Genomic DNA, 26,003 nt, shown 5'->3' with positions numbered 1-26,003 from the left:
CTGAGCCCACCGAGCACAGAGAATCAGCAGGTGGGCCAGCTCCTGGCAGCGCTGGTCTGGGGACACGATGACAGGGTGGGCAGCCAAAGTGAGGGGCACGAAGCGTTCGGGGCTGTGCCCCGCTGGAGGACGGGGCCAGGGCCCTGGGGCAGAACGCAGTCAGTGGTGCAGGTCACAGGGAGGACTCGCCACAGTGCCAGTGGCTCGGCTGTGGGTCCAGCACTGGGTGGGTGCTGGGCACCTGTCACTGAGGGGCGGGCAGGGGCTGGGCCCTGACATTGGGATGGTATTGGGGCACTGGATGGGGAGCAGGCCTGGCTCTGCAAGGGACATGTTCTGAATTAAGACTGGACCCCCGAGGGTGGGAGGCTCCCAACCAGTGGGGGGCACACTTTAGCTTCTGGGGCCGGGGCTTCTGGGGAGCCCCTAGGCATGCCCACCCCACATCTGGCTGTCACTGGAGATAAGGAAGTATCCTGCAGGAGCCTCCTACCCAGGGAAATGGGGACCCCAGAGAGAACTGGAGATAAAGGGGTACCCGCCCCCTGCAGCCCTGCCCACCCACACTCACATCCTTCACGTAGCGGGAGGAGATGGGCTTCCCGTGGCGGTCGATGGCACCCTCCGCGATGATGATGATGTTTAGTCGGGACCCTCGGCTCCGAGTCTAGATCAGAGACACCCCGGAGCTCAGCCGCCAGCCTGGAGACACCTGCCCCGGACCCGGGGTCCACACCATGGGACGCACAATCCACAGGAGGAGGGGCAGGGAGTAGACTGAGGTGGGTTGACCAGGACCCGGCTGCCCTTCCTGGGGAGGGGGAGCGGAGAGGGGGCCTGGGGGAGGGCTCTTTGCCTGCAGCCTGGGAAGTGGGGGCAGCGGGGAGGAAGGGGCCTCAGGGCCAGGGACCAGGCAGATGCTACAGGCGGGAAGCGAGTGAGGATGCTCCCGGGAGAAGCAGTCAAGGCGGGAAGACAGTAGTTCTGCAGCCTCCCCAGGACTCAGGGGCCGGGAGCTGGGATGGAGAGGCAGAGGGACGCCCCCCAGCAGGTCCTGCAGTCACAGAGTCAATCCTGCCAGGGTCTAACCTGGGACGCTGAGGTCCCCTCTGAGCCTGTTTTCTCATCCTTAAAGTGGGATGACCTCACAGTGCTGGCCACCAGCCAGGACTTCCCGGACACGCTTCGCCTCCGGAGGACTCCCCCTCCCCTCCCCAGGCTGTGGGAGGAGCAGAGGTGGCACCCAGGGACCCATGACACCCCACACCAGCCCTTGACGGGACCCATCACTGCAAACGCAGAGCTCTCTGAGGAAAGTACTTTTCATGCATCTATTTCTTCAACAAACATTTGTGGGATTCACTCCGACCCACAAGCACTGTGTTTGCCCCGCAGCACCCAAAAAGCCTCAGAGAGGGACACAGAGCCAGAGCAGCTCCTGCGAGGCCCGGGTGCAGTGGGAGGGGAACCCAGGGGAGAAGGGCTGCCTGGAGGAGGTGGCACTGGTGCAGGTGAGGTGAGACAGCCAGATTGGGTCTGCAGGCAGAGGAGAAGAGCCTGGACCCCCCTCACCACAGCCTGGGAGGTGGGCAGAGCAGAGGGTGACACCTGCACCTCAAAGGTGGGGAAACTGAGGCTGAGGGGAGCCCAGGAAGGACCTGAGGGCCTCACGCAGAGCAGGAAAGAAGCAGAGTGTACCGACCCTGAGTCCAGGCCACTTCCAGGAAGGCCCAGCCCCAAGTTCTCAGCGAGTAAGCCAAGGCCGAGGTCAGCGTGGGACCATCACTACCAGAGCCCAGCGCCAGTCAGGAGCCCCAGCCCCCCAGGGGGCAAGGACTCCATCCGAGGAGAGAACGTGGGCCTCTGGCCAGCCTCACCCGCTGGACTCTGTTAGGCCCTGCCCTCGGCTCCACTGGGGAAGGTTCCAGAAGCCAGTCATGACCCTCAGTCCCTTCCACTGCCCTGGGCAGGGATGCAAAGCTGCTGTGATGGGAGTGAGGCCACCACTGAGACACATGGGGACAGGGATGCTCAAGAGCCAGCCGACGGCCCGCCTGGCTCTCCCTCAGAAGACAGAGGGCCTGGGCGCTGACCTCCCCGGACTCCAGAACAAAAGGCCCAGCCCCGGGCGGCCTCTGTACTCACCCTGCCACTGGGGCCAGGGCACGGAGGACAGCCGGGGTGGGCACAGCCCGTTAGGGTCCCGACCTGGCCTGAAGTGAACTTGGGCCCCCCTGCCTCAGCCCTCGAGCCCCCTGACTGGAAGGCACCCCTCTCTCCCAGCACAGCACCCCACTCCCCGCTTCACGGCCCTCCCGTCCACACTGAGCCCCAGCCCGGCCGAGGGCAAACCTGCCCTAGCTGGGAGCTCTTGGGGGCCCCTGGGGCAGTGGCTGCCTGTCTTGTGCCAGAGCCCTCTGACTCTGACCTGAGGGACAGAGAGCTGCATTCTAGGGGACGGTCACCCCCATCTCGGCACCCTGCTCCTCCCCATGGGCTCTGGCCTCCCTGACCCACTGTGGGCTATTCTACTGGGGCCACTGCTCCATGTCCTCACCCACCCGTCTTCACGAGGCCACCTCCCCCCGGCTCAGCCTCAGCAGTCATGGCCCCCAAGAGGCCAGCCTGACTGTGTCCCCACTCCTGCCCCTTGTCCCGTGTCAGCACTGACCACAGAGAGCCGAGCCCACGGCAGCATCCTGAGTGTCCCCCTCTGCCCTCCAGGGGGCAGGCCCCCAGGTGTATCCATGGCAGTCAGCCCTCCCACACCTGGCTGGGTGCCGCCCCCAGGGGGACGCTTGCAGATGCTTGTGGAACCAGAGTGATCAGGAATCAGCCAAAGCTGGTCACACAACCCCAGGGAGGCTAACCGGGGGACACCTGCCTCTCTGTGCCGGCCAAGCGGCTCACAGCAGGGACTCTGGGGGGACCCTCGGCCGCCTACCTCGCCTGCCTCTCTGTGCCCGCCAAGCAGCTCACAGCAGGGACTCTGGGGAGACCCTCGGCCGCCTACCTCGCCTGCCTCTCTGTGCCGGCCAAGCGGCTCACAGCAGGGACTCTGGGGGGACCCTTGGCCGCCTACCTCGCCTGCCTCTCTGTGCCGGCCAATCGGCTCACAGCAGGGACTCTGGGGGGGACCCTCAGCCACCTACCTCGCCAAGCCTCTCGCACATGAAGTTCTCCCAGCCGTCCTCAGGGGGGGCCTCGGGGATGAACAGCCAGTCGGCCCCCGAGGCCAGGGCGGACACCAGGGCCAGGTACCTGGAGGAGGGGAGCGTTAGGGGCTGCAGCAGGTGGGACCCCGACCTAGCACCACGGCCCAGACCCCGGGTCACAGGGAGGTGCCGCTCTGAGCTGCATCCAGCCCCAGAGTCGGGACTCCCCACACCCCACTCTCACACCGACAGCATTAAATGAGCACCCGCCATGGGCCAGGCACAACAGGGCACCACACCCCACTCCTGCTCCCCAGGAGCCCCGGGCCCCCGGGCCGACCAGGGCAGCCCCCTTACCCGCAGTGCCGCCCCATCACCTCCAGCACGAACGTCCTCTGGTGGCTGTGACACAGAGCAGGGCGGAAGTGTCAGTGCCCAGCCTCCCTGAGTTGAGCTCTGTGGCCCGGCCTCCCGGGAGCCACAGGGGCCGTGCCACGCTGCCCACAGCCCCCCTCTGCCAGGGGAGTGCCTGGGCAACACGGCAGACACGGGAGCAGCCAAAGGACAGGCAGCCTTTCTCACCCAGGGCGGCCATGTCTCTGCCCTGAAAGCCACCTCTGTGCCTTCAGGCTGGTTTTCATGGATCTGCTGCTGCTAAGGCTGAAGGCCATTCACCTCGCCTGGGCCTGGCTGTCAGTAGCCAGTAGCCCGAGGACCAGGGAACCCATCACCCCAGGGCCGGAGGGCGGCCTGACAGAGAAGGCCTGCACAGCTAGGACCCCTGCAGAGCAGTGGCCTCACCCCCTCGCCAGGAGACAGGATCCCAAGCTCACCCGCCTGGCGGCCCGGGAGGCCCTGAGAGGCTGCGGGCCTCACTCACCTCTGGGCGGTGGTGGTGATGGCGTCAATGACCTCCATGATGCGGTGCAGGGCTGAGTCTGTGCCGATGGTCATGTCGGTGCCGCAGAAGTCGTTATCGATGGAGCCCACCAGCCCAGCGATGTTGAGGTGCGAGTAGGTCTGAGCTGTGCTCTCCGAGATCTTGCCTGGGCGAGGAGCAGGACGCCCAGCTGAGGCCCCACCGCCCAACCCAGCTCCCTTGGGGCCATGACACGGGAAGAGAGGGCCCCGTCCCCCATCGATGCCAAGTGTAGACGGGTCACCCGGACCAGGAGAGAGCCCTGGAGAGGACACCCCCTAATCTCTGGGACCCCACAAGTGGCACAGAACTGACGAAGCTAAGAGGTCACTGTCCCACCAGCAGCCTCGGGACTTCGCGTCTGATTTGTTACCGAATTTTAACTCTTACGCTTCAGCAAACTGTGGCGGAGTCTGCAACCCACGTCTGGGAATCAGTTACAGAGACTTGTCTTCACCATGGAGGTGAGTCAGACCAGCAACTGCTGTCCGCCACCCGGAGGCCAGGCACTGCCTGGGGGTCCCTGACGCTGGGTCCCCAGAGGCCTCGAGCTCCAACACTGACCTCACTACCGGCCAAACCAGGACCAACGGCTCCTGAGCTGTCCAGGGTCGTCCTGGGGGCCAGGCCCACTCCTCCCGCCCAGCAAACACACAGCGTCTCACCCGCTCCCCTCACCCCGCATGTTCCCACTGCCCTGCACTGGCAAAGTGGGTGCAGGGGCCCCTGCATCCCCACCCTGGGCCAGCCCCCGCCCCAAGCTGCTCGGTGCCGGGCTCCGGCCGCTGACCCACCTTCCCTCACCAGCTCCTCCAACAGGCTGCCCCACTCGCTGCGGAAGACGTTGGCGCCCGTGAGGCTCCCGTCCCCGCCGATGACACACAGGTTAGTGATGCCACGCTGGACCAGGTTGTAGGCCGCTGCCAGGCGTCCCTCCCGAGTGGTGAAGGCCTTGCAGCGGGCGCTGCCAATGATGGTGCCGCCCTGCGTGGAGGAGACAGGACACTTGACCAACGGAGCGGCAGAAGGGCCCCTTGGAGGCACTGGAGGGACCCTGGCACTGGGCAGGAGGGGACCGGTGGACCCCAAGTTCTCTGGAAGCCTGGGCAGCGTCCCCACCTCCCTGGGCCGTTCTCCTCCCAGGTACAACGAGAAGGACGTCCACCCGTCAGGCTCAGAAAGTTCAAACAAGGTAATGCAGTGGGCAGGCCCTGAAATCTGTAGAGTGCAACATACACACACACACACACACACACACACACACACACGCAGGCACCAATGCAGGAGCTCCTGAGCCCTGAGGGTCACACCTCAGGCAGCTCAGACCAGGGTTCATGTGGCCTCTCCCTGGTCAGCTTCAGCCCTGGGCTCCCTCGAGGGCCCTGCCCACAGCCCACCCACAGGCCCACTGTGCTCGGCCAGACCTGAGAACAAAGTGCCCGGGCCCCACCATGCTGCTCCTGAGACCCGCCTGGACGGGCATGGGCCCCAGGCTCAAAGGGACCAGCCTGGCGGCACTGCCCTCAAAGCAGAGCCCACACCTCCCTCTGCGCCTGCAAACCGCCTGAGGGCCTCCAGGGCTCCTCCTGGAAATGCAACCAGAGATGCCCAACCCAGCTGGCCTTCCCTCCCAGAGCCCATCCGGCCCCTCTGTCCCCTCCTGCCCTCTCCTGCCCCCACTGCCCCCTCTGCCCTCTCTGCCCCCTCTGGCCCCCCCACCCCCTCTGCACCCCTGCCCCCTCTGTCTCCTCTGCCCCGCCACCCCTTCTGCCCCCTCCTGCCCTGTCTGCCGCACCCTCTGTCCCCTCCTGCCCTCTCCTGCCCCCACTGCCCCCTCTGCCCTCTCTGCCCCATCCTGCCCGCTCTGCTCCTCTGCCCCCTCCGGCCCCCCCACCCCCTCTGCACCCCTGCCCCCTCCATCTCCTCTGCCCCGCCACCCCTTCTGCCCCCTCCTGCCCCGTCTGCCGCACCCTCTGCTCCCTCCTGCCCTCTGCCCCTGCTGCTCCTCACTCCTCACTCCTCCCCGAGCACCAGCTCTTCCCCACATCTTTCACCTGCCCACCTTTCATGCAGTGTCACATCCCAGCTTAGTACTCGGCCCAAAGCCACTTTCCTAGGCTGGTCACTCAGGACAGAGAGGCCACAGCCGTCCTCAACACAGAGTCAGAGAGTAATGGCCAGATCTAGCCAGGGGCGTACAGGCCACCCTCCCTGGACATCTGGGGTGGAGGACAGTGGTGTCCAGGTCGTAGCTCCACTCCATGACAGGGGGCTTAAGGGCTCTTCTCCCCAGCAGGAGGACACAGGGGTGGGGGCTGACGAAGCCCAAGAACAAGGCTCGTCTGAGCCCCACTGGACCGACCAGGGCTGGGACAACAAACCAGCTCTGTCCCACGGGCGCCTGGGAGAGCGAGGCCCGTTGGTGACATCTGATCTGGAAGAGGGGCAGGCAGCACACACGGGTTGGCCCCACCTGGACGAGACCTGGGGCAGGCCTCTGGGCACTGGGGTCCAGGCCAGTCCACCCACTACTCCCGCTGACTCATGTGTGGCTCATGGGGACAACTGGCCGCTTGCATAAGCAGCATCAGCTGGTGGCCGGGGATAAACAGGTGACAAGTACCTGCAGGATGGCCCCAGCTCTGTCGGGGACAAAGGTCTCCCCCTGGAGATCAGGCCCAGACCACCTCTTCCAGGGATCCTTGGCCCCGCAGGTGCTCCCCCACCACCCACCCCAAGTTGGAGGGAGACACCGGCTCGCCCGTGGCCTCGGGCACTAGAGGCTCAGAGCGATGATGAAGAATGGGACGGCCGGGGGAGGTGTGGAGAGGCCACTCAGAGCCTGTGGCACGCCTTCTCCAAAGTGTCCTCTCCTGCCCACACACCCCTATATGGAAAGTGAGAGTGAACAATTGTATCAAAGATGTCCCGGGGCCACCACATCCCCAAGACCCCAAGGCAGGAGGACGACACGGTCAGCCTGGAGCTGAGCCCCAGTGGGCTGGTATGTGCATGTGTGTGTGTCTGTGTGTGTGTGTCTCTGTTTCTCTGCGTGTGTGTCTGCATGCGCATCTATGTGTCCATGTGTGTCTGTGTGTCTGCATGTGCATCTGTGTGTCTCTGTGTCTCTCTGTGTGTCTCTCTGCGTGTGTCTCTCTGTGCGTGTCTGCATGTACATCTATGTGTCCGTGTGTGTCTGTGCATGTGCACTCACAGGCAGGAAGAGGCCTCCCCACCACAAGCCTTACCAGCTGGATGATGTTGGAAACGCTAAGCCAGTTGGCCTTCTTGATGTTCTCTCCTCCTTCCACGAGGCCCTCGTAGCCCTGAAACCAGAAGGGACAGGCATGAGATGGGGGCCCCAGCAGCAGGACAGCACTGCCGTGGGGGGCAGGGCACTTCAAACCTCAGCCCAAACCCCACCAGCAGGAAGCAGGCCCAAGGGCCCTGACCACCCAGCACCATGGGCGACGAAGGCGGGGTCAGCCAGCGGTCATGGGCTATCGGGGGAGGGGCCCGGGGCACCCAGCTGGGCCTCCAGAACACCCTCTTCAGGGCATGCAGACTATCAACTATAGCGCGTCACTCCCTCAGCACAGGGTCCCCCTCGCAGGGGCCCGACTGACGAGGGTTCCTGGCCACACCTAGGTCACTGTTCCCAGATCAGAACGAGCCCACTGCCCAGCTGTCCCCTGCCCTTCCAGGACCCTCCCCTCCCTGAGGAACCCACTGTCCTGTCTCCTAAGGGCGTCGACTAGATGCAGAAATGACAGCACACTGTCCCCTCTGTGTCTGGCCCCTTTCCCTCAACCTGGCATCCCCGAGGCCCCACGGAACTGTGTGCTGTCATGGCTACGCCCACGTCCACTGTGCCACCCCACAGTCATGATCTGTGCACTGCTGGTGGACACTGCGAGGGCTCATGTTTGGAAATGTTAAAGTGAGGCTGCTGAGAAGGCACACGTCTCCTGGGGGAGGACCCCTGAGTCGCTGGGGGACTGAGCAGCTGTCACCGCATCACCACATGGCACCTGGATGTGCCTGTGCTGCCTCCTTGCCCACCGGCAACGTGGCCAGGGCTTCCAGGCGCACAGCCCGCGGCACTGGGCAGAGCTACTCTGAGCCCGAGGGCGGAATGTCAGCCCTCAGGTGGCCCTAACTTGAACTTCCATGTGGACCACGTGCTGTCTTCCTACAGCATAAGCCCTGGGCCATCTGGACAGCCTCTGCGAGAGGTGCCTGTCCTGGTGTCTTGCCATCTCTTCTCTCGTGGGGCCTGCCCCTTATTAGCAGGAGTTCTTACATAGTCTGTGTGTAGGACACATGCATTTATAAGTAGTAGAAAGATACGGCACCATCATGCCCAGACGAGGCAGGCCACCTCCTCCGTGCAGCCCTCCCAGCCCCTCCAGTGAAGCGGCAGCAGATGAGCCACTGCTCCTGCCTGGGGCTGGAGTGCAGCCCAGCTCTGCCTCCTCCCCTCAGGAGGAACAATGCTTATTGTCCCATCATGGGGTCTGCAGGGTCCTGGGCACCCGTCCCCTCTCCCCGCCCTGGGCCAGGCCCCCAGGCAGGCTCAGGACTCGCCGCAGGCCCAGCACACTTCTGCCCACTCTCCCTGTGTCCACTCTGAGCCCGAAGATCCAGTTTGGGCTCTTGGGTGAATAAAAACAGTCCCATTCACTGAGCCCCTCTCAGTGTCAGCTGTGAAAAGTGCTTCAACTCACAACATTGCACAGCTCTCATGCCCTTACATCCCCACGAGGAAGGAACAGGTATCCCCACTTAACAGAAGAAGAAATCGAAGGTCAAGGAGGTGTGGGGGACGGGACTTGGCCACCCCAAGATATGTCTCTTTGGCATGAGGATTATTTTAGGCTGGTTACTTTTAAAAACTGCAGGTGGGAAGGAGGCTCTGAGAAGCAGAGTTTACTTACGCTTTGTTAAGAAACATCTACATTGTAAAGGAAATCTCCATCTGCAAAGGTGTCTCCCTCTCTGTACCAGGAAGAAGGGGGGATGACCTTATCTCTAGAAACTCTTATCAATGCTGAAGGCAAGGACTTAAATCTGCATAATTTTATTCCTGTTTACTGTGCTTGTCTGGTAACCTCCTGTAACTGACTCCCCCAGCCCCAACGTCCTCCTTTGTCATTAGCTGAAGATGATATTTAAGGTGGGGGCTTCAGCCATTTTGGTGAATTGCTCAGCTTGCCTGAGCCTCTCCCATGTATACATGTTCTAAAGCTTTGATTAATTTTCTCCTGTTATTCTGTCTCATGTGAATTTAATTCGTTCTCCAGCCAGAAGAACCCAGAGAGGGTAGAGGAAATGTCTTCCTCCCCTACAGAGGTGAAAGGACACACCTGCCACATATGCACAATCTCAGGGGGCTGGGACTTAGACCCACTCCTCCCCGTCTGGACACTGCTTGTCCAGGAAACGAGGCCACTCCCTGGAGAATCTCACTCTGTCCTCCAGAAGGTTCTAGACCCTTATCAGGGTGTAGGCCCCACCTGCCTGGCTCCTGAGACTTTGAGGAGATCTGCTTCCCAAACATGACCTAGGGCTTTGCAGGGTCCCAGCCATCCAGGCCTGGTCTGAGGGTCCAGAGCCCTGCGGGTAGGAGGAGTCCTTTCATTCAGATCCCCTCCCCTGTGCAGCCAGGGGTGGTGTGGACCGGCCTACCCCGGGGCCTGGGTGAAGGGACAGCCAGGGCGAAGGGCCAGGACCAGTGGAGGAGGGAAGCCCCAGGGAGAGCAGAGCAGGCCAGGCTTCGAAACATTCTATGTAAAAAGTAAAAACAAAGTAACACAGTGCGTAACACAATGCTGCCGGAAAACCACAGGATGCTGTACCCACCAGAGAAAGTGTGTGCGTGGGTGTGTGTGTGTGTGTGTGTGTGTGTGTGTGTGTGAGAGAGAGAGAGAGAGAGAGAGAGAAATACCCAGCCTGGAGGGTCAGCCCCAAATCTTAAAGGGGAGTGGGGGGAGGGCAGGTATGAGGCTAAGGGGGCATCAACTCCCGCCAGAACGACATAGAACAATCCTCTGGTGTTTTGGCCCCAGGAGGCTGGTGGGTGATTCAAACACGATTGGGAGATGGGGCAGGAGGGCTGGGGGTCAGAGGAGAACGAGGCTGGAAAGACGGGGGGTTGGGGTTCCCGGGTCTCAGGGGAGCACTGCAGCACCCCACTCTCAAGGGACACAGCGCACCCACGAGTACCCAGGCTGGAGGGCGGGCCCCCTCCCGCCCACCTCGTCCTGAGCAGCCTCCGTGCCACCCCACCCCTAGCCTGGGCCTCCGGGATTGAATGAGGACTAGCGAGACTGTGGGGCAGGACCAGGTCTCCTTTCTGTCTCCCCCAAGCCTCACTTCTCTCCTCCCCATCACTCTTGACCCGAGCACACAGTCCGTTCAGCCAGCATGGGGGCCACGGATCTGCCCCGAGCCTTACCTCATAGATGAGGAAGACTTTGGCTCCCACGTAAATGCCCATGCGCGTCACAGCTCTGACGGCGGCATTCATACCTGCAAGGAGTCAGGGCAACACTGTCAGTTGGGATGCAGAGATGTCGGGACCCCGGGCCACCCTGCCCGGCATCTCAGCAGAGACTGAGCCAGGAGTGCGAGGTCCAGGCTGGGTCACCTGGGTCACCAGGTCAGGCACAGGGTGAACCCCAGGAGGCCGTTTCAGCTTCCAAGTATTTGGAATCAAGCTCCCCCGAGAGTTACACCAGGAAAATCCCCACCTGGGCCTCATCAGCCTGAGCCTGGAGACCAGAGTGTGCAAATGTTCCAGATCATCTCCTGCCTCATGCACTCCCGTGGTCCCCCCCACCAGCCTCTGCTGCTCGGTGGAGCCCCACGCCCCCCGGCCCCCAGGGCAGATCCCGACCAGGGGAATCTGAGCAAGGTGGGCTCTTGGCCCCAAGACGAAAACAGAAGGCAGAGGGGACACTGAGGGCAGCACCCCCAAGCCCACCCGTCATGCTCTGCTATGGACCCCAGGCGCTCCCGAGGGCAGGCTCCGTGAGACAGGAGAGGAGGGCAGTGTCCTCTCCATCCCCAACCAGCAGGGGACAGCCCTGCCTGCCCCTAGGGCCAGGGTCCTGGGGCGCTGGGAGGTCCAGCGGCCTCAGGCAGGGCGACTGAGTGGACTCACACTCCTGCCCTTCAGCCTGCACATGGGAGCCACCAGGCTCAGGGGAGGAGGGTCACCTCTCTTCCCTGTCCCCCAGCCCCGGCCCCTGTCCCTAGCAGCTACGCTGCTGCAGTGTAGCTTCCTGGAACATTCAGGGGGCAGGGGAGGGGGCGGCCCCATGAGTGTGTGGGCAGCAGCCTCTGTGGCTGTCCGAGGGTGGAACAGGGCCTCACCCAGGCAGCAGGCCTCCAGGCCCAGGCAAACACCCTGGTCAGCAGCCCCAGGGCGGGCCCCCCGGGTGGCCCAGCCCCATACTGGTAGCGGCCAGGGATGGGCGAGGCCCCTGCCGAGCCTGGAACTCCATGGCTGTCGGCGTTCTGCCTCAAACCCTCTTTCCTGAGAGCCCAGGTCACAAGAGAGATGAGTGGTTCAGAACAAAAGGAGCAGGCGGGACTGTCCCCAAGTCCCCAGAGAGGAAGAAAGACGGCCACGGTCACCTGGCCTGGGGCCCGTCCCCGGATGCGGGGGGCTGGGGGCTGAACCACAAGAGAGGACCACCCCCTACTCCCCCGCCTTCCTCCCAGCAGTCCCAGCCCAGAGGACACACACGCTCCCTGTGGTCTGTCCCCGAGCTTGTGAAAGCCTGTCCCTGGAGGAGGCCGCTGTAAACGCCAGGCGTGGCCGTGCCCCCAGGAGGGCTGTGCTCCGGTCCCCCGAGCGAGAGGTGGGCAGTGCCCTCTGCTCAGGCAATCCCACAGGAGTGCCATCGCTTCTGGGGTCCCTCACAGCATGTGCTCCACAAGGCAACCCCAACGTGCGGACTCTCGACCTTTACCCTGGTTACACAAGTCTCACGGGGTCTCCAGCCTGGCAGGCAGGGCCCAGGGGTGTGAGCAGGTCTGAGAGATGCCCCAAGGGCTGCAGAGCACCTCGGAAGAGCCCAGCGCAGGGCACAGGGCTCCTGCAGATGCAGACGGGGCGTGCGCCCCTATCCCCAATCTCCAGACGAGAAACCGAGGTCCCAGAGGGAGGACAGGGGACCTGCCGGAGCCCCTCCTCAGGCACAGTGAGAGGCCCCATCCCCACCCGGCAGCTGAGGCTCCTGCTGCCTGGTGTCCAGGGCCAGGGGTGTCTAGACATCAGGGCGGCAGAGACCTGAGCTGGCAACCCTCGCGGCTTACACACTCGACTCCAGCAGAACCTCATTTCTAAAGAAACCATAAATGTCTCACGGCCCCGAGGGGTGAAGGTGGGGTTATGGAGGCTGAAGTCAGTGGACAGGAGCCCAAAGAGCCCCCTACCCCCAGACAACTGAGCTGCCCCCCAAGGGCCTGCCGTGAAGGTCGCAAGTCCCGCTGCCCAAGGTCAGGGGCCCGTGGGCCGCAGGTTCCCTGCCCTCCCTGCCCTCGCCAGGGTGGGGTGGTGAGGGAGGTCAGACAGCAGCAGAGCTTTCTCCCCCCACCCACACCCATCAAGCCCCAGGTCCTGGCAGAGGCGTCCGGCCTCCTCCCTGGCCGCCCTTGCTAGGTAAGGCCACTTTGGGCCCGCTGGAGGCTCAAGGTCCCAGCCTCACCTCTGGCAGGCAGGAGGGAGGCTACCGGCTCCCGACGGGCGAGGAGAGAGAGTAGAGGGGGCAGTGGCCAGGGACCCAGGCCCACTGTCCAACCCGGAGGTCTCTCTGGTCAGCCCTGGCTGCGTGTGCTGCCGGGCAGTCCAGCCCTGGGGTCACAGCCGTCTCACTAGCCAGCCTGGTGGGCTTGTCCGGAGCCCCCGATGAGCAAAGAGACCCCAGGGTCAGGGTTTGGGTACTGGGAGGACCGTGTTAGTCCAGAGTTGTGGAATAAGACTGTTTGGCTGCCATGGAAATGTGGCCTGAGGGTGTGCATTTCCCCAAACCTCACCGTAAGCCGTGAGGCTCTTTTTAATTGCTCTTCAATCTGCTTGTCTTTCTGAAAACAAACCCGGGCGGCAGCCAGAGCCCCACCCAGCCAGGAGAGCGGCGGGCAGCAGAGCAGCTTGTCTCCCAGCTGAGGAGGCACCCCTCGACCTCGCGACCCCTCGACCTCTAGACCCGCCCCCCCCCCACATTGGGCCAGGGAGACTGCAGACCCTGACTCCCTGTTGGAGGAAACCGACAAAGCGACCAAAGGGATGTCTGAGGTCGATGCATTTGTCCCTAACATGGCTTTTCTTCACAACTAGTCCTTGGAAAAACAAACTGGACAAGAAAGTGGTGACCATGCGGTGACACTGAGCTCTGCAGACCAAGACTTCGTTGTCAGTGGACTGTAGACGCGGCGCCTGGCTGGGACACAACAAGATGGGGGTTGGGGGGGGGTGCTGGGAGCAAAACCCTCACCTGCAGATACAGGCCATCCACTGGGAGAAGGCAGACCCGTGGGCACGACTTAAAAGGCTGGGAGGGGCTGCCCCAGGTGGAGCCGAGGTGGAAATGGTGGGCGAGCTGGGCTGTGTTATGAATGTCTAGCTACTTTTGCACCAAGTACTCTGCTCTGATGCCCTTGGACAACTGTCTTCCCTCAACTCTGACCCTCCCGGCCAACAGGAAGGGAGGCCCCGAGCCCGCAGAGGACACGGACTCCAGGCTGGCTGGAAGGAACCTGCCAGGTGGCCTGTCTTGTCCCTTCCCCCCATTTACAGAAGGGGAAACTGAGGCCTGAGGGAAGTGCTTGGGGTCAGTCACACGGCTGGTCAAGGCCAACCAGGACCTGGGGCTGGCCCTCCACTCCGTGAGGCTGCCTGGTTTTCACACCTTCCAACAAATGCAGACTTGAGCATCTGGAAGGAAAGTGCACATGAGGGTGCCCATTCTCCTGGCTGCTGTCAGCCCAGTGCCCACTCAGGAGGGCCCACATGGGAGGGCCCACATGGCCCCGTCAGGTCCCTACAAGGTCAGTCTTTATTTGGAAGGACATAGAGGGCCCTCATGGCAACCTGAGCACCCGCCGCCTGGAGCCAGATCCCAGGAGAAATGCTGGCAAGAGGGTGAGCCAGCCCAGGGCGCACACCCACTGACTGGTTTCAACACTTGCAAAACAGAAAGGCTCCCTTCTCCCCAGAGCACCAGCTGGCCCCTGCATCTTCCTCCTGGCATCGGGCCCAAGCCCTAAACTGGGCAAGTTTGTGGAGGAGTCCTCTCTCACAGCCCCAACCAGAAAACCACCAGCTACCACATCTACGCGGTTAGGACGTCTACACGTTGGAGAGAGCACACAGAGTGAGGCCAGAGCTGCCAGGGGTTCTGGGACACAAAGCCACCTGCAGAGAAAGGCATGAGGTGAGGGACCAATAGTCAGCCAGCAGGCGCACTGGTGGCCACGCTCCAGCCGCGTCCAGGAAACGCTGCCTGTTCGGTGGGAGGCACCAAGTGGAGAAGCACAGCTAAGACAGGCTCTGCCCTCAGCCGGCTGGCCTCCCCAGGCTGGCAGCACCCTCACTACTGGGGCCCCTTCCTCCCTGGCCTTTCAGCCAACCCCACTCACCCCGTGTCCTCTGTCTGTGCCAGGGGAGGGAAGGAACATGCCACTCACAGGGCTTTGTACCCATGCCTAAATGCATGCCATTTATCCTCCCTGCCCCCGGCTCCCTGTCCCCCAGTGCTGTTGTCTCCATGGCACACACAGGAGACTAGGGTAGAAACCCCTGTGCCCGCAAGAGCCATGGGAGTCGGGGCCCCACACGCCTCTCTGTGCCTCTCTGGCAAGGTGGGTCCAGCCCTCTGAGGATGTGTCTGTCCTCATGCACCGGGCCTTTCCCATGGGCTAATCTCACGGGATGATGCTTTGCCAAGACCACCCTCTAAGCCTGCTGGCCCCAGCCCTAGCCCACTGGGTCTGCTCTAGGGAGCTGCCACTGCCCAGCAACAGGCAGCAAGTCCTCTAGCCACGGCGGGGCCGAGGACATGCATCAGGGCACACTGCCCGCTGGCCGGGCCAGGCCCAGACCGCTCAGCCAGAATCTGCAGGAGGGACCTGTGCAGTGGGGATGCGGATGGTGGGATGCAGACAGCAGCTGACTCTTTCTGTCCTCCCGGGCTGTGAGAGCCTCCTCCTACCTCTGCCCTGCTCTGAGCAGGGAGGGGTCAGGGGCCTAAGGCGGAGGAAGCTGTGTCTGCACTTTCTGATCTCGAAGGAGACAGACCAGGCCCAGCGGCGCAGCTGAGCGTGCTGGTGCTGCCTCTCCCAGCCCTGCTTCCTGGTCTACTTAAGGTCTCTCCTGGGGTTCAGGGTGTGTGGTGTGTCCGTGTGGCTGAGCATGACAGGTGCCACGCTGGTCATGCTGGGCCAGAGGTGCCGGGAAAGGCAGGCAGGACAGGACCAGGCTGTCAGGAGAGGAACTGCCAGGATAGACCCCAGGTGGAGCACTCTCCCCCCTCTGCCAGGACCTCAGCTACAGGACCCTGGGCAGCCCCTGTACAAGGAGGGTGGGAACAGGTCTGAGCTAAAGAACACTCCCCAAGCGCCCAGACAGCGCACCTTCCATCCCACCCTTGTCCCCACCCGGGCTCCAAAACTAGAGGAAAGAGGAGGGGCTGTCCTGGGTAGGTCTGCCACGGCCGCCCCACCCCTGCCAGCCGGATGGAGCTGGATGCAGCGGAAGGGATGGGGCGCGAACTTCAGAGGGCCCTGGATTGGAGGAAACACCGTGTCTCCAAGTCGGAACCAGGAAGAGCCTCGCTCTGGGGACCTGCGGAGACCTGCCCAACCATGGGGAGCCTACGCTCGGCGTGGCCTCCAGGAAACACGCCTCCAGACATGTGCCCCCTCCAGCACTGCCCGCGCGCCTGTCGCCGGGCCACCGCCCCGCGCAGACACACCCCCGGCGGCGGGCGCGCGAGGGCGGGGAGCGGAGGCCGTGGCGGGCGGCACGTACGCCCGGGGCCGGAGCGCGCGGGGCGGGTCCGAGGACGCGGACTGAGATGGGGACGGAAGGCGCAGCGCCCAGGGCTCTCCGCCGGCCGCGCGCCCCCAGGTCCACCAGCGGGGTGGCCGGCGCCCCCGGAGGGGCCCGACCGGGACAGGGAGCAGCCCCCCGCCCGCCCGGCGACAGGCCCCGCGCACCCGCCCACCTTGCGCGTCGCCGCCGCTGGTGAGCACGCCGATGGCCTTGCCGGCCCCCGACATCCGCAGCTTCTCCAGGTCCACGGTGGCCATGGCGCCTCCGAGACGGGCCGCTCGCTCGCTCCCTGCCCGAGCCGCGCCGCTCCGCGCCGCTGTCGCCGTCCCCGCCCCGCGCCGCGCGCCCCGCCCCCGGCGCCACGTGTGAGGTCACCGCTGCCCCGGCCGCAGGTTGGGGGCGGCCGCGCGACAGCCCCAGCGCGCCCCGCTCTGGAAGTGCCTGCGCGGCTGTCCCGGGGTCCCCCTCGCCCCCCAGCGGGGAGCTGCGACCTTGGCCCAGCTTTTCCGTTTAAGTTTCTTAACCGGTTCAGGGCAACAAGGGCGTCACGTTTGTGGAGAGTCCATTTCGTAATCGTCCACGTGCTGTTGAATACAACCTGTAGCAAAGCTTCTCAAAAACATTGACAATGTCTAGACCGTGTTGTAACCGGACCCGAGGGAGGGCTGAGGCGGGGATGGGCGCACAAACAAACACATCCCTGGGCGGATCGCTGCTTACCCAGCACGCACTTGGGCAGAATTTGTAATTCTAGACCCGCGTCTGTTTTAACTTTGTTTTTCAAGAAGTTCATTGCGGGAGCGCTCCCACCATTCAGGACACGCAGTGACGGTGACAGCCTTCAGGCTTCAGCCGAGGGTCTCTTACCGGCACACTGGGTTCTTATTGTCCCCCAGGATGGAAATCAAGAGAGACCACAAACGGGAGTAGAAAAGTAAACGTTTATTAGCTTGTGCCCAGGAGAGGCACAAGGGAGCCGTGGGGAAAGGAAAGGGGCAGGTGACCGGCTCCCTAAGGAGCAGGGCTATGGGGCTTTTATTAGGCAAAGGCTGGGAGGAGGGCCTGTCATGGCTGTAGAGGCGGGGTTGTGGTGCTGCCTGCGCTGCTGTTCCACGCGCCACTGCATGTGTGGCATCTATCATTAGCATGCCAGCTCTCCACCTCCCCGGGTGTGATTTTTACTATGCTAATAGGGCTAGGGTCACCTTCAGTGGATTCTTGGGTGCCAGGGCAGATGCGTGAGCCCAGGAAAGTCCGAAGGCTGCTGAGTGTGGATCTTGGTGGCTTCTATCTGATTGTCCTAGCTTGCCCATTGGTTAGGCACCTTATCTTGTCAGGTCAGGGGCCTCGCAGATGGCCTTGTCTCAGTAGGCTGTTTCCTGTCTCAGGTTCACTGAGAGGGGGCTGCTGGTTGATTGAGAGCCCAGTGGAATTAAGAGGAAAACTAAGCAGCATTCATTTATTCGTTACTTCAGTAAATACTTGCTGGACACTTGGAAAAGTCTTGCACCCCCAGTAGCGTGTAGGGGTAGGGACCTGGGTCAGGACAGTGGCCTCCACCTTGGATGGTCAATGGATCAGTCAGAGGGATTGATGGAGCCCCTCCCCTGAGCGAGGTGCATCAGGAGTAGGGACTGTAGGGGAGGAAGACATCTCCTCTACCCTCTGGGTCCTTCGGGCTGGGCTACGAATTAAATTCACATGAGACAGAATAACAGGAGAAAATCAAACAAAGCTTTATAACATGTATACATGGGAGAGACTCAGGAAAACTGAGCAACTTGCCAAAATGGTGGAGGCTCTCATCTTAAATACCATCTTCAGCTAAAGACAAAGGAGGATGTTGGGGTGGGGGAGTCAGTTATGGGAGATTTACAGAAGAGCACAGTAAACAAGAGGAAGGTTATTATGCAGATGTAAGTCCTTGCCTTCCACATTAAGAGTTTCTAGAGATAAGGTCATCCCTCCTTCTTCCTGGTACGGAGAGGGAGACACTTTACAGATGGAGTTTTCCCTTACAAATGTAAATGTCTCTTAACAAAGGGTAAGTAAATTCTACTTTTCAGAGCTTCTCCCATGTCTGCAGTTTTTAAAAGTAACCAGCCCAAAATAATCCTCATGCCAAAGAGACATATTTTGGGGTCGTCAATTCTGATCCCCCACTGTCCTGCCTTTGAAACTTTAAGAAGTTTCACAGTCCTTCAAAGCTTTGAGAATTTTCATTGTCCAGAAGCTCAGGGGTAGATTGTCCTATCTCACCGAACACATTTCTGAGTCTTGAGAACAGATCTATCCAGCTAAACTTATTTTAGAAGGTGGTAATGCAGGTGGGCTCCCAAAGTTAGGCCTATATTGTGGAAGCAAGCAATCAGGTATTTAATAAGAAGCATTTCTATGGGAAATGTCAACACAAATAATCCATAACCAATCTATAAATGAAAATTGGGGTGAGTTTATTCTGAGCCAAATGTGAGGACCATGTAGCCCGGGTCCAAAGAAGTGGGGTGCACAGAGTGGTTATATACCCCAAAAGAGCATGTTTCACGTAGGATTGAAATGTCCCTTTTACAATAGTCACTAGACTGATCTGTCAGCACAGCGATTGATGGACACAGCAGGTAGGTCGCTGTCTTGGTGAACACATCAGGGGGGCAGGTCTGTTGTCTTGAGCTGGGTGGTCACAGGTGAGCTGGTGGTCACAAGTGAGTGCAGCAAACAGTTCCTAGCCTAAGGAAAGGTGCTTATCCCTGAGGAAATGCCATGGGCAGGGCGGTGGGGGGGGGGGGGAGGGGGGGAGGGAGTTGCACCTTTATCTTAAGGTCATTTGTTCTTGTCTTTGGGACACAACAAATGTTTAAAGCAGGCATACAATGCATGCTCAATGGCCATGTCAGGCCCTTTTGGAAAAACAAAGTCAGGCCGAATTAGGTTTACACCAAGTGGTTTCCTCATATGCTCCAATATATCCTATTGCTTGCTATTTCTATTTGTCAAAAGAAAAAGAAAAAGAAACTTAATGGTTGCAGCAAATTATAAACCAGTTTCTGAGCCCAGGAGATAGCCAATCAAGAAGATTTCTAGATGTCAGGATCAAAGCATCTTTTGCAGCTTGAAATGCCTCTGATGATGTCATGGGGTATTCAGGGATCCTGGTGAGTGGCTCACATAGCAGCAGGCATGCTATCGTGGTGAGCTTTACAAAGTTTATATCAAGTTATCCCGTTTCAGTTTGCAAGGCTTCAGGAGCAAGGGTGGTTTCAGTTCTCAGTGATTTCAAATGAAAATGGGAAAAATTGAAAACATTAGTTTGGAAATCTATAGCCAGATACTTCAGGATACTAGAAGAATTCAAGATCTAGTCTAGTTAACAGATATAAAACAAAAACCTCAAAGACAATTAACACAAGTAAGATCTAATATCCACAAATGTATAATATGGTTTCTACTGAAACAGAATTTTTCTCTCTAAAACCACCCTCATTTTTACTGAAGATGGCTAAATTAAGACTAACTGCTTTGCAAAATGAGTTTACTTTCAATAAACTTGGCCCAATTATTTACATAAATACAGCAAGAATAGCAATTAATCATATAGGCTCTTTTAAATCTGCTTTGTTGGAACTTTTTATAAGGAATCTCAGATTGAACTTTAAAGGCCTCTTCAGGCCAGGAAAGCCAAGCCAAGAATTTTGTCATCAGACTTTGCCTGTAATATCTATAGATTTGGGTGAATTTCTCTCTTCTCTTGAGGTTCCCCAAAATATTGAGGTTCCTTGCACTTGCCAGATAAGTGACCTTCCTTACCCATAAGGTTGCTAGGAAACAAGGTACCAAGCCAATATTTCCAAGTGGCTTTATTCCATAAAGTCCAATCTTTGTTTCTCAAAAGCTGTCTGGTTATATTTGAGTTTGTGCCTGTTTCTCTCAAATATGACATTCCAGTCAAAGTTTCAGTAAGATAACCAATGTTTCCAATTGTGTCCTGTTATAAGGAGAACAGATTCTTATTGAACTTATGCAAATAACTATATTGCTGTGAAAATAACAACACTCACTAGGAGTTTCCAAATCCTGGAGGGATCAGGTAGGGAGAAAAATAAATAAATGTTTTAATTTAGCTTACAAAGGTATAATTTACCAAATTGCTATAAGTCATAGTTAGCTTAAGAGAAAAAGTTTTCCTTGAATCTGAAAAAAAAAACCAAAACATTTTTAAAAATCAGCAATGTTTTAAACAAAAAGTCATAAAATTACAATCATCCTCATCAGTCCTGTGTAATTGATTCTTGATGTTAACCTCCTGTTGGCAGTTTTCTGGGATCACCGGTTTCCCCATTAGAATTCTGTAATGTCTTACCCAGTTCAGTTTTATAATCTGAAAGTTTATCAGAAACTTGAATTCCATGAATCTCTTTGAAGATGAAATATATTTGCAAAAGCGTCAGAACAAAACAATAACTGTCTGTATACAATGAAAGACTTAAAAATGGCAATTGACAAAGAAACTTGGTTATTTCTGTGACATACAACACTTTAGAATAACAACTAAAATTTTGACTGACAATGAGGACAAATCAGGATTTTAAGAATGTTGTATAATTTTTGAAACACTTACATCAATAACATTTATCCACATGATATCATAGGTCCCTATGAAACAATGCTTAGTTATCCCTTTAAGCGTGGTGACAGTTAAAGAATTTTGGGTGAATGCACAGAATTAAACAGGTGTAAGAAAAGCCTTAGCATCTGTGATTAGAGATCTGATTAAAACAATATAGGAAATGTATTTTGATAAAACACAAAATTCCTTACCCTTCTGGTAGACTACTCAAAACGCTTTCCTAATCTCTTTAGCAAGAGCAGACTAAAAGTTCAAGAAAATTATCCTTTTAAGAGAAGGGAAAACACCAAATTCTAATGTTGCACCAGCTTACTTTTGATATTAAAACTCATTTACTTAATTAAATTCATTTTGATTTTGGCCAACTTGGCCATGCACAAAAACTCTTCAGAATTTCTCTTTCACAAACATTCTGTAACTTTCTTTTTACATTCAAAATTTGTCCCATGCCTCCTTTTTTTTTTTCCTGGTACTTTAGGACAAATTTATCTTTCTTAACCAACAAACAAACATATTTCCAATCTTTATACCTTCTTTACTGAAAACATATATCTTAGTTTCCTTGAATACAAACATATTTTCCTTAGTAATTTCTAATAGCTTTAATTGCATATTAGAATTTGTAACTCTTAGAAGTTAGAAGCCTTAATTTCTAAGTAAAAATGAAGTAAGCAATTATAAACTTTCTTTTACATTAACATTTACATTACATTATTTACATTAGCATTCTGTGGCTTGGCAAGTTTATAAATACTTTTTATAACTTTAGAAATATGTTACTTTATGGTACAATCTTTTAATACAACACAACATGCTTACCAATGGACCAAAACGCTTTAATTTCTTTGTTATAAGAAGCCAAAAGTAGGTAAACCTACATTTAATAACTAGTGTCTAATATTTTCTCTTATTTGGAAATTGTCTAGAAGCTCAATGAATTTTCACCATTTAAATTAACCTAGCAAAGCTTCAAAGTTTCCAATTACCAAAGAGATTTTGGAAGTTACCTTAAATACATATCATAAAATATAGTTATTGCTAAAAGTTTAAACTCTTATCTCATTTACATCTAAATTGTTTATTCCTAACAATTATGTTTGGATTGCCCATGAAAATGTCGTGAGACATTAGACAAAATTAGCTATCATTCTAAGTTATTATGCTGAGAAATTTGTAACAAGGATAACTGGAGCTTCTTTTTTTTTAACTAGTGAACCCACGCTGCATGTCTGCATCATATCCAATGCTGATACCTCTAAGGACATGTCCATTTTCATCAAACCAACAAACTTAAACAAGCTTTCATTCACCAAAGATTATTTCATATCACCTTAACTTGAAAGACATGTAAGCGCTTACTTTAAGTCAGTTAAACAGAGCCTTCATTTGGGCCATACCATCCGGAGGTAAAATATCACACATATATAACACACATATTGATACATATAAACACACAGGTAGACACAGACAGAGACCTTAAATTTTTGTTATGAATCAGGTGCCATACAAAACTAGCTAGTTTCTGAGAAACATTTGCATTTCAAAGAACGGCTCTGAGGTCCTAGAGAAGATGGGAGCAGAAAATTTACGTCGTAAAGACACAGAGAAAGCAGTCAAGTTTTCTTCAAGAGGGAGTTTCTGGGGCATATTTGCCTTATCGGTTTCTAATGTCTTTTGTCACAATTAATATCCAGGAGCATTTTGGGAGGAGCAGAGGAGGCCCTGGGGTTGGCAAAAGACAGGTGGATTTTGAACTGCCTTCTAGAGCTGTCCCTGTGGCCTTGCAGAGATTTGCAAGACAAAGGCAGGTGCTTCCAGTTGCCTGAAGAGCTAGATTACAGCCTGAATGACAAAAAAAGAGGCTGACCCACCCCCGCTAAGCTACACCCTTCCAATGGCTTCTTTATATCAGGGAAATTTTTTTAACTTAAGAGTTGAATCAAAGATTTGTATGTTCTAGAACTCTCAGGACAATGTATGGCACCTTTAGACGTCTTACAATCAGGCAGGGGAAACATTCCCCAGTGAGACACAATGTCTATCCCCATAATACAATCTTTAACACAATCAGGCAAAAAGAGATGCAATCACTTCTCATAAAAGCCCATAAATATATTAATTTTTCTACAAAATTTCATCTAAACTCCATCATAGCTTTCATTGGGGCTTTATCAATAGGTCTTGGTCTCATAATATTGGATGGGGGAGGAATTACAAGCCAGACATTTTAAAATATACTCAGGCAAAGTTGATATAACCTCTTTACATAAAATCAGCTCAAACATTCCAACCTTGATAATCTTATCAACACTTACACTTTTATGTTTTCTCAACTCAATTGCAGCCCAAGTTAGGGTCTTAAGGCTAGTCATTATTCTTTGTTTTTTTGTATTTCTTTCTTAATTTGGGCTTTTCATGGGTACCAATAAAAATTATGATGAGATCTCTCACAAGTTTTTTTTCCCCAATTTAGAAGTTTTTCCAATTTAAACAATCCATCATCTGGCCACATTGACGAGTAGGATCTTAGCGGTGACTCACACCAATAAGCTTAACCATGGACGCAAGAGGCATCCCCAAAAGAGATCCAAAAAGTTCACTCCCGAAAATAGTCTAAGAAAGCGAAGGCCTTCATTACACAGCAAACAATGAAGATTGAGATGACAAAGGCCCCTTATGAAAGCAACTGGGACCCCTTATGACAAAATCCCCTGAAAGCTGACACAGCTGGACAAAGAGAATGGGTCCCGGAACCCCAGTCTACTCAACCGTCCACCAAGATGCCTGCCGGTACATGCATCCTCTCGATGGCAGAGACCAGAAAGGTCACAAAGCCAAGCTCTCAAGACACAGAGCAAGACAAAAGAACAAACCTCATCTGATACGCACATTAACAGCTTTAGCTGTGACTTGGGTCCCTTGGAGCCAGAATAATACCTAGGAGGGAGGTGCCGCAGGGTTGGGGATTATGTGTGCTTTACAGAGTACCTCGTCGTTGCATGGACATTTTCTTGAAGTTGGTGGGGGACTCGTGTAATTGACAAACAAATGGCAAGCAATAGGATATGTTGGAGGATATGAGGAAGCCATTTGGTGTAAACCTAATTCGGCTTGACCTGCTTTTTCCAAAAGGGCCTGACATGGCCAATGAGCGTGCATTGTATATCTGCTTAAACATTTGCTGTGTCCCAAAGACAAGAACAAGTGGCCTTAAGATAAAGGTGCAACTTCCCCCACATTGGCATTTCCTTAAGGATAAGCATCTGTCCGTAGGCTAGGAACTGATTGCTGCACTCACCTGTGATCACCCAGCTCAAGACAGCAGACCTGCCACCCTGCTGTGTGCACTGAGACAGCAGACCTACTACCTACTGTGTCCACTAATCACTGTGCCAACAGGGCAGTCTCGTGACTACTGTAAAAGGGACACTTCAATCATATGTGAAACACGCTCTTTGAGGGTATATAACCACTCTGTGTACCCCACTTCTTTGGTGCCCTTCCTCCCTTGGGGAAGGAAAGCCCTGGGCTATATGGTCTTCACACTTGGCTCAGAATAAACTCACCCCAATTTTCACTTATAGATTGCTTATGGATTATTTGCATCAACATCATCTGCCCCATTCTGTGACCAAGTCATCCTTTCACAGGAGACTTCTTAAGGTGATGAGCACCCCCATGGCTCTTAACTGCTTGAACCATGCCTGCCAAATTTGTGGGCTTTTTGGCTTCCAAGATCCCCTTAGCAACAGATTCCATGTCACGCTCATATTCCCAGAAAACAGGCTTATAGAGATGCCCATATCTTATGACAAATGACAAAAAAAGACAGAGAGAAGGAAAAATACTATCTCTGGGAGGAAAAGGATCTACAACCAGTGAGTACTCAACCAAATCCTAGGGTCACTGAGCCCAAGAAACTAGCTTCACCAACATTTTCTCCTAATGTAAATTTAGAAAAGCAAAAAAACTCACCACTCTCGCTTCCACTCGACCCTGCAGGCAGAGATCTGGGAGACTGATGTGGAAAGAACTCTTACCTCCTGCCAGCTCTTGTCAGGGGTCCAGGATCTCTCAGCTGCAGTGGTCCAGGAGCGAGCAGTGTCCAGCCAGTGAATTTTTATCCCGTCCAAGTTGCCAAATTGTAGGGGAGGAAGACATTTCCTCTTCCCACACTAGGTCCTTCTGGTTGAGCTCCAAATTAAATTCACATGAGACAGAATAACAGGAGAAAATCAAACAAAGCTTTGTAACATGTATACGTGGGAGAGACTCAGAAAACTGGGTAACTTGCCAAAATGGCAGAGGCTCTCATCTCAAATACCATCTTCAGCTACAAAGGGGGATGTTGGGATGGGGGGAGTCAGTTACGGGAGATTACCAGACAAGTACAGTAAACAAGAGTCAGGTTATTACGCAGGGTTAAGTCCTTGCCTTCCACACTGATAAGAGTTTCTAGAGATAAGGTCATCCCCCTTCTTCCTGGGACAGAGAGGGAGACACCTTTACAGATGGAGATTTCCTTTACAAATGTAAGTGTCTCTTAACAAAGGGTAACTTCTACTTTTCAGAGCTTCTCCCATGTCTGCAGTTTTTAAAAGTAACCAGCCCAAAATAATCCTCATGCCAAAGAGACACATTTCAGGATGGCCAATTCTGATCCCCCACAGGACCCTGCTGGGTCAGCAGAACAGACCAGGCCCCTGTTCTCAGGGAGTCTGGCCACTGGTGAGGGAGTCCCCGGGATCCAGAGCAGGGGCTCTCAGGAAGATGCCCACCCTGCAAAAGTCCAGGCCCAGGGAGGCAGTCAGGTGGGGGGGGGGGGGCGGGGGGGGCGGCCAGACGGCCTCTAGGAGTCCTGTGGGGCAGCACCCATTCTGTTTCTTGAGCTGAGCGGTGACACAGTTCTTTTGCTTGATAAAAACTCAGCAAGCTGGTCACCTATGATGTGTGTATTTTTCTTCAATATGTTATGTTGTAATAAAAAATTTACTGAAAAATATTCCATTGTGGGGAGAGGGAACATGGGGATGTGTGAGCCAAAGTGGGCAGAGTTCCGTTCTGCGAGGTGACGCGCCCCAGAGCCCCGCATCTGGCCGGCGTGGCGCGCAGTTATAACTCTGCAGTGTGCGCCTAAAACTGGCCGAGAGCACAGATCGATGTTAAGTGCTCTTATCACAAATAACAAAGAAGGTAATAAATAAAGAAGGCAAGAGAACAAAGTTTGTTTGTTTTTGTTTTTGT

The 26,003-nt window shown here is 55.8% G+C and overlaps 1 protein-coding gene across 2 annotated transcripts in view; it reads right to left on the bottom strand.

Moving 5' to 3' along the window:
- PFKL (phosphofructokinase, liver type) overlaps nucleotides 1-16,647 on the bottom strand; it is a 28,710-nt gene extending 12,063 nt beyond the window's left edge. Inside the window, exons 1-8 of one of the 2 annotated variants that reach the window (XR_011533980.1) lie at nucleotides 16,308-16,481; nucleotides 10,532-10,605; nucleotides 7,323-7,400; nucleotides 4,869-5,058; nucleotides 4,036-4,201; nucleotides 3,513-3,557; nucleotides 3,153-3,261; nucleotides 572-667 (exon numbers count right to left, since the gene is read on the bottom strand). Coding sequence is in view for 1 of the 2 variants with exons in the window: in XM_070597733.1 (XP_070453834.1) it covers nucleotides 572-667; nucleotides 3,153-3,261; nucleotides 3,513-3,557; nucleotides 4,036-4,201; nucleotides 4,869-5,058; nucleotides 7,323-7,400; nucleotides 10,532-10,605; nucleotides 16,308-16,392 (843 nt within the window). In the remaining variant the exon portion in view is untranslated. Of the gene's footprint in view, nucleotides 1-571; nucleotides 668-3,152; nucleotides 3,262-3,512; nucleotides 3,558-4,035; nucleotides 4,202-4,868; nucleotides 5,059-7,322; nucleotides 7,401-10,531; nucleotides 10,606-16,307 lie in introns of both variants that reach the window. The other variant, XM_070597733.1, reaches the window with a different exon arrangement.
- Nucleotides 16,648-26,003: the final 9,356 nt, after the last annotated feature.

Source organism: Equus przewalskii, chromosome 27 (assembly GCF_037783145.1).
Source record: "Equus przewalskii isolate Varuska chromosome 27, EquPr2, whole genome shotgun sequence".
NCBI classification, from domain to species: Eukaryota; Metazoa; Chordata; class Mammalia; order Perissodactyla; family Equidae; genus Equus; species Equus przewalskii.
The sequence above is the reverse complement of the archived record's forward strand: the minus strand, read 5'-3'. Positions and strand labels throughout refer to the sequence as shown.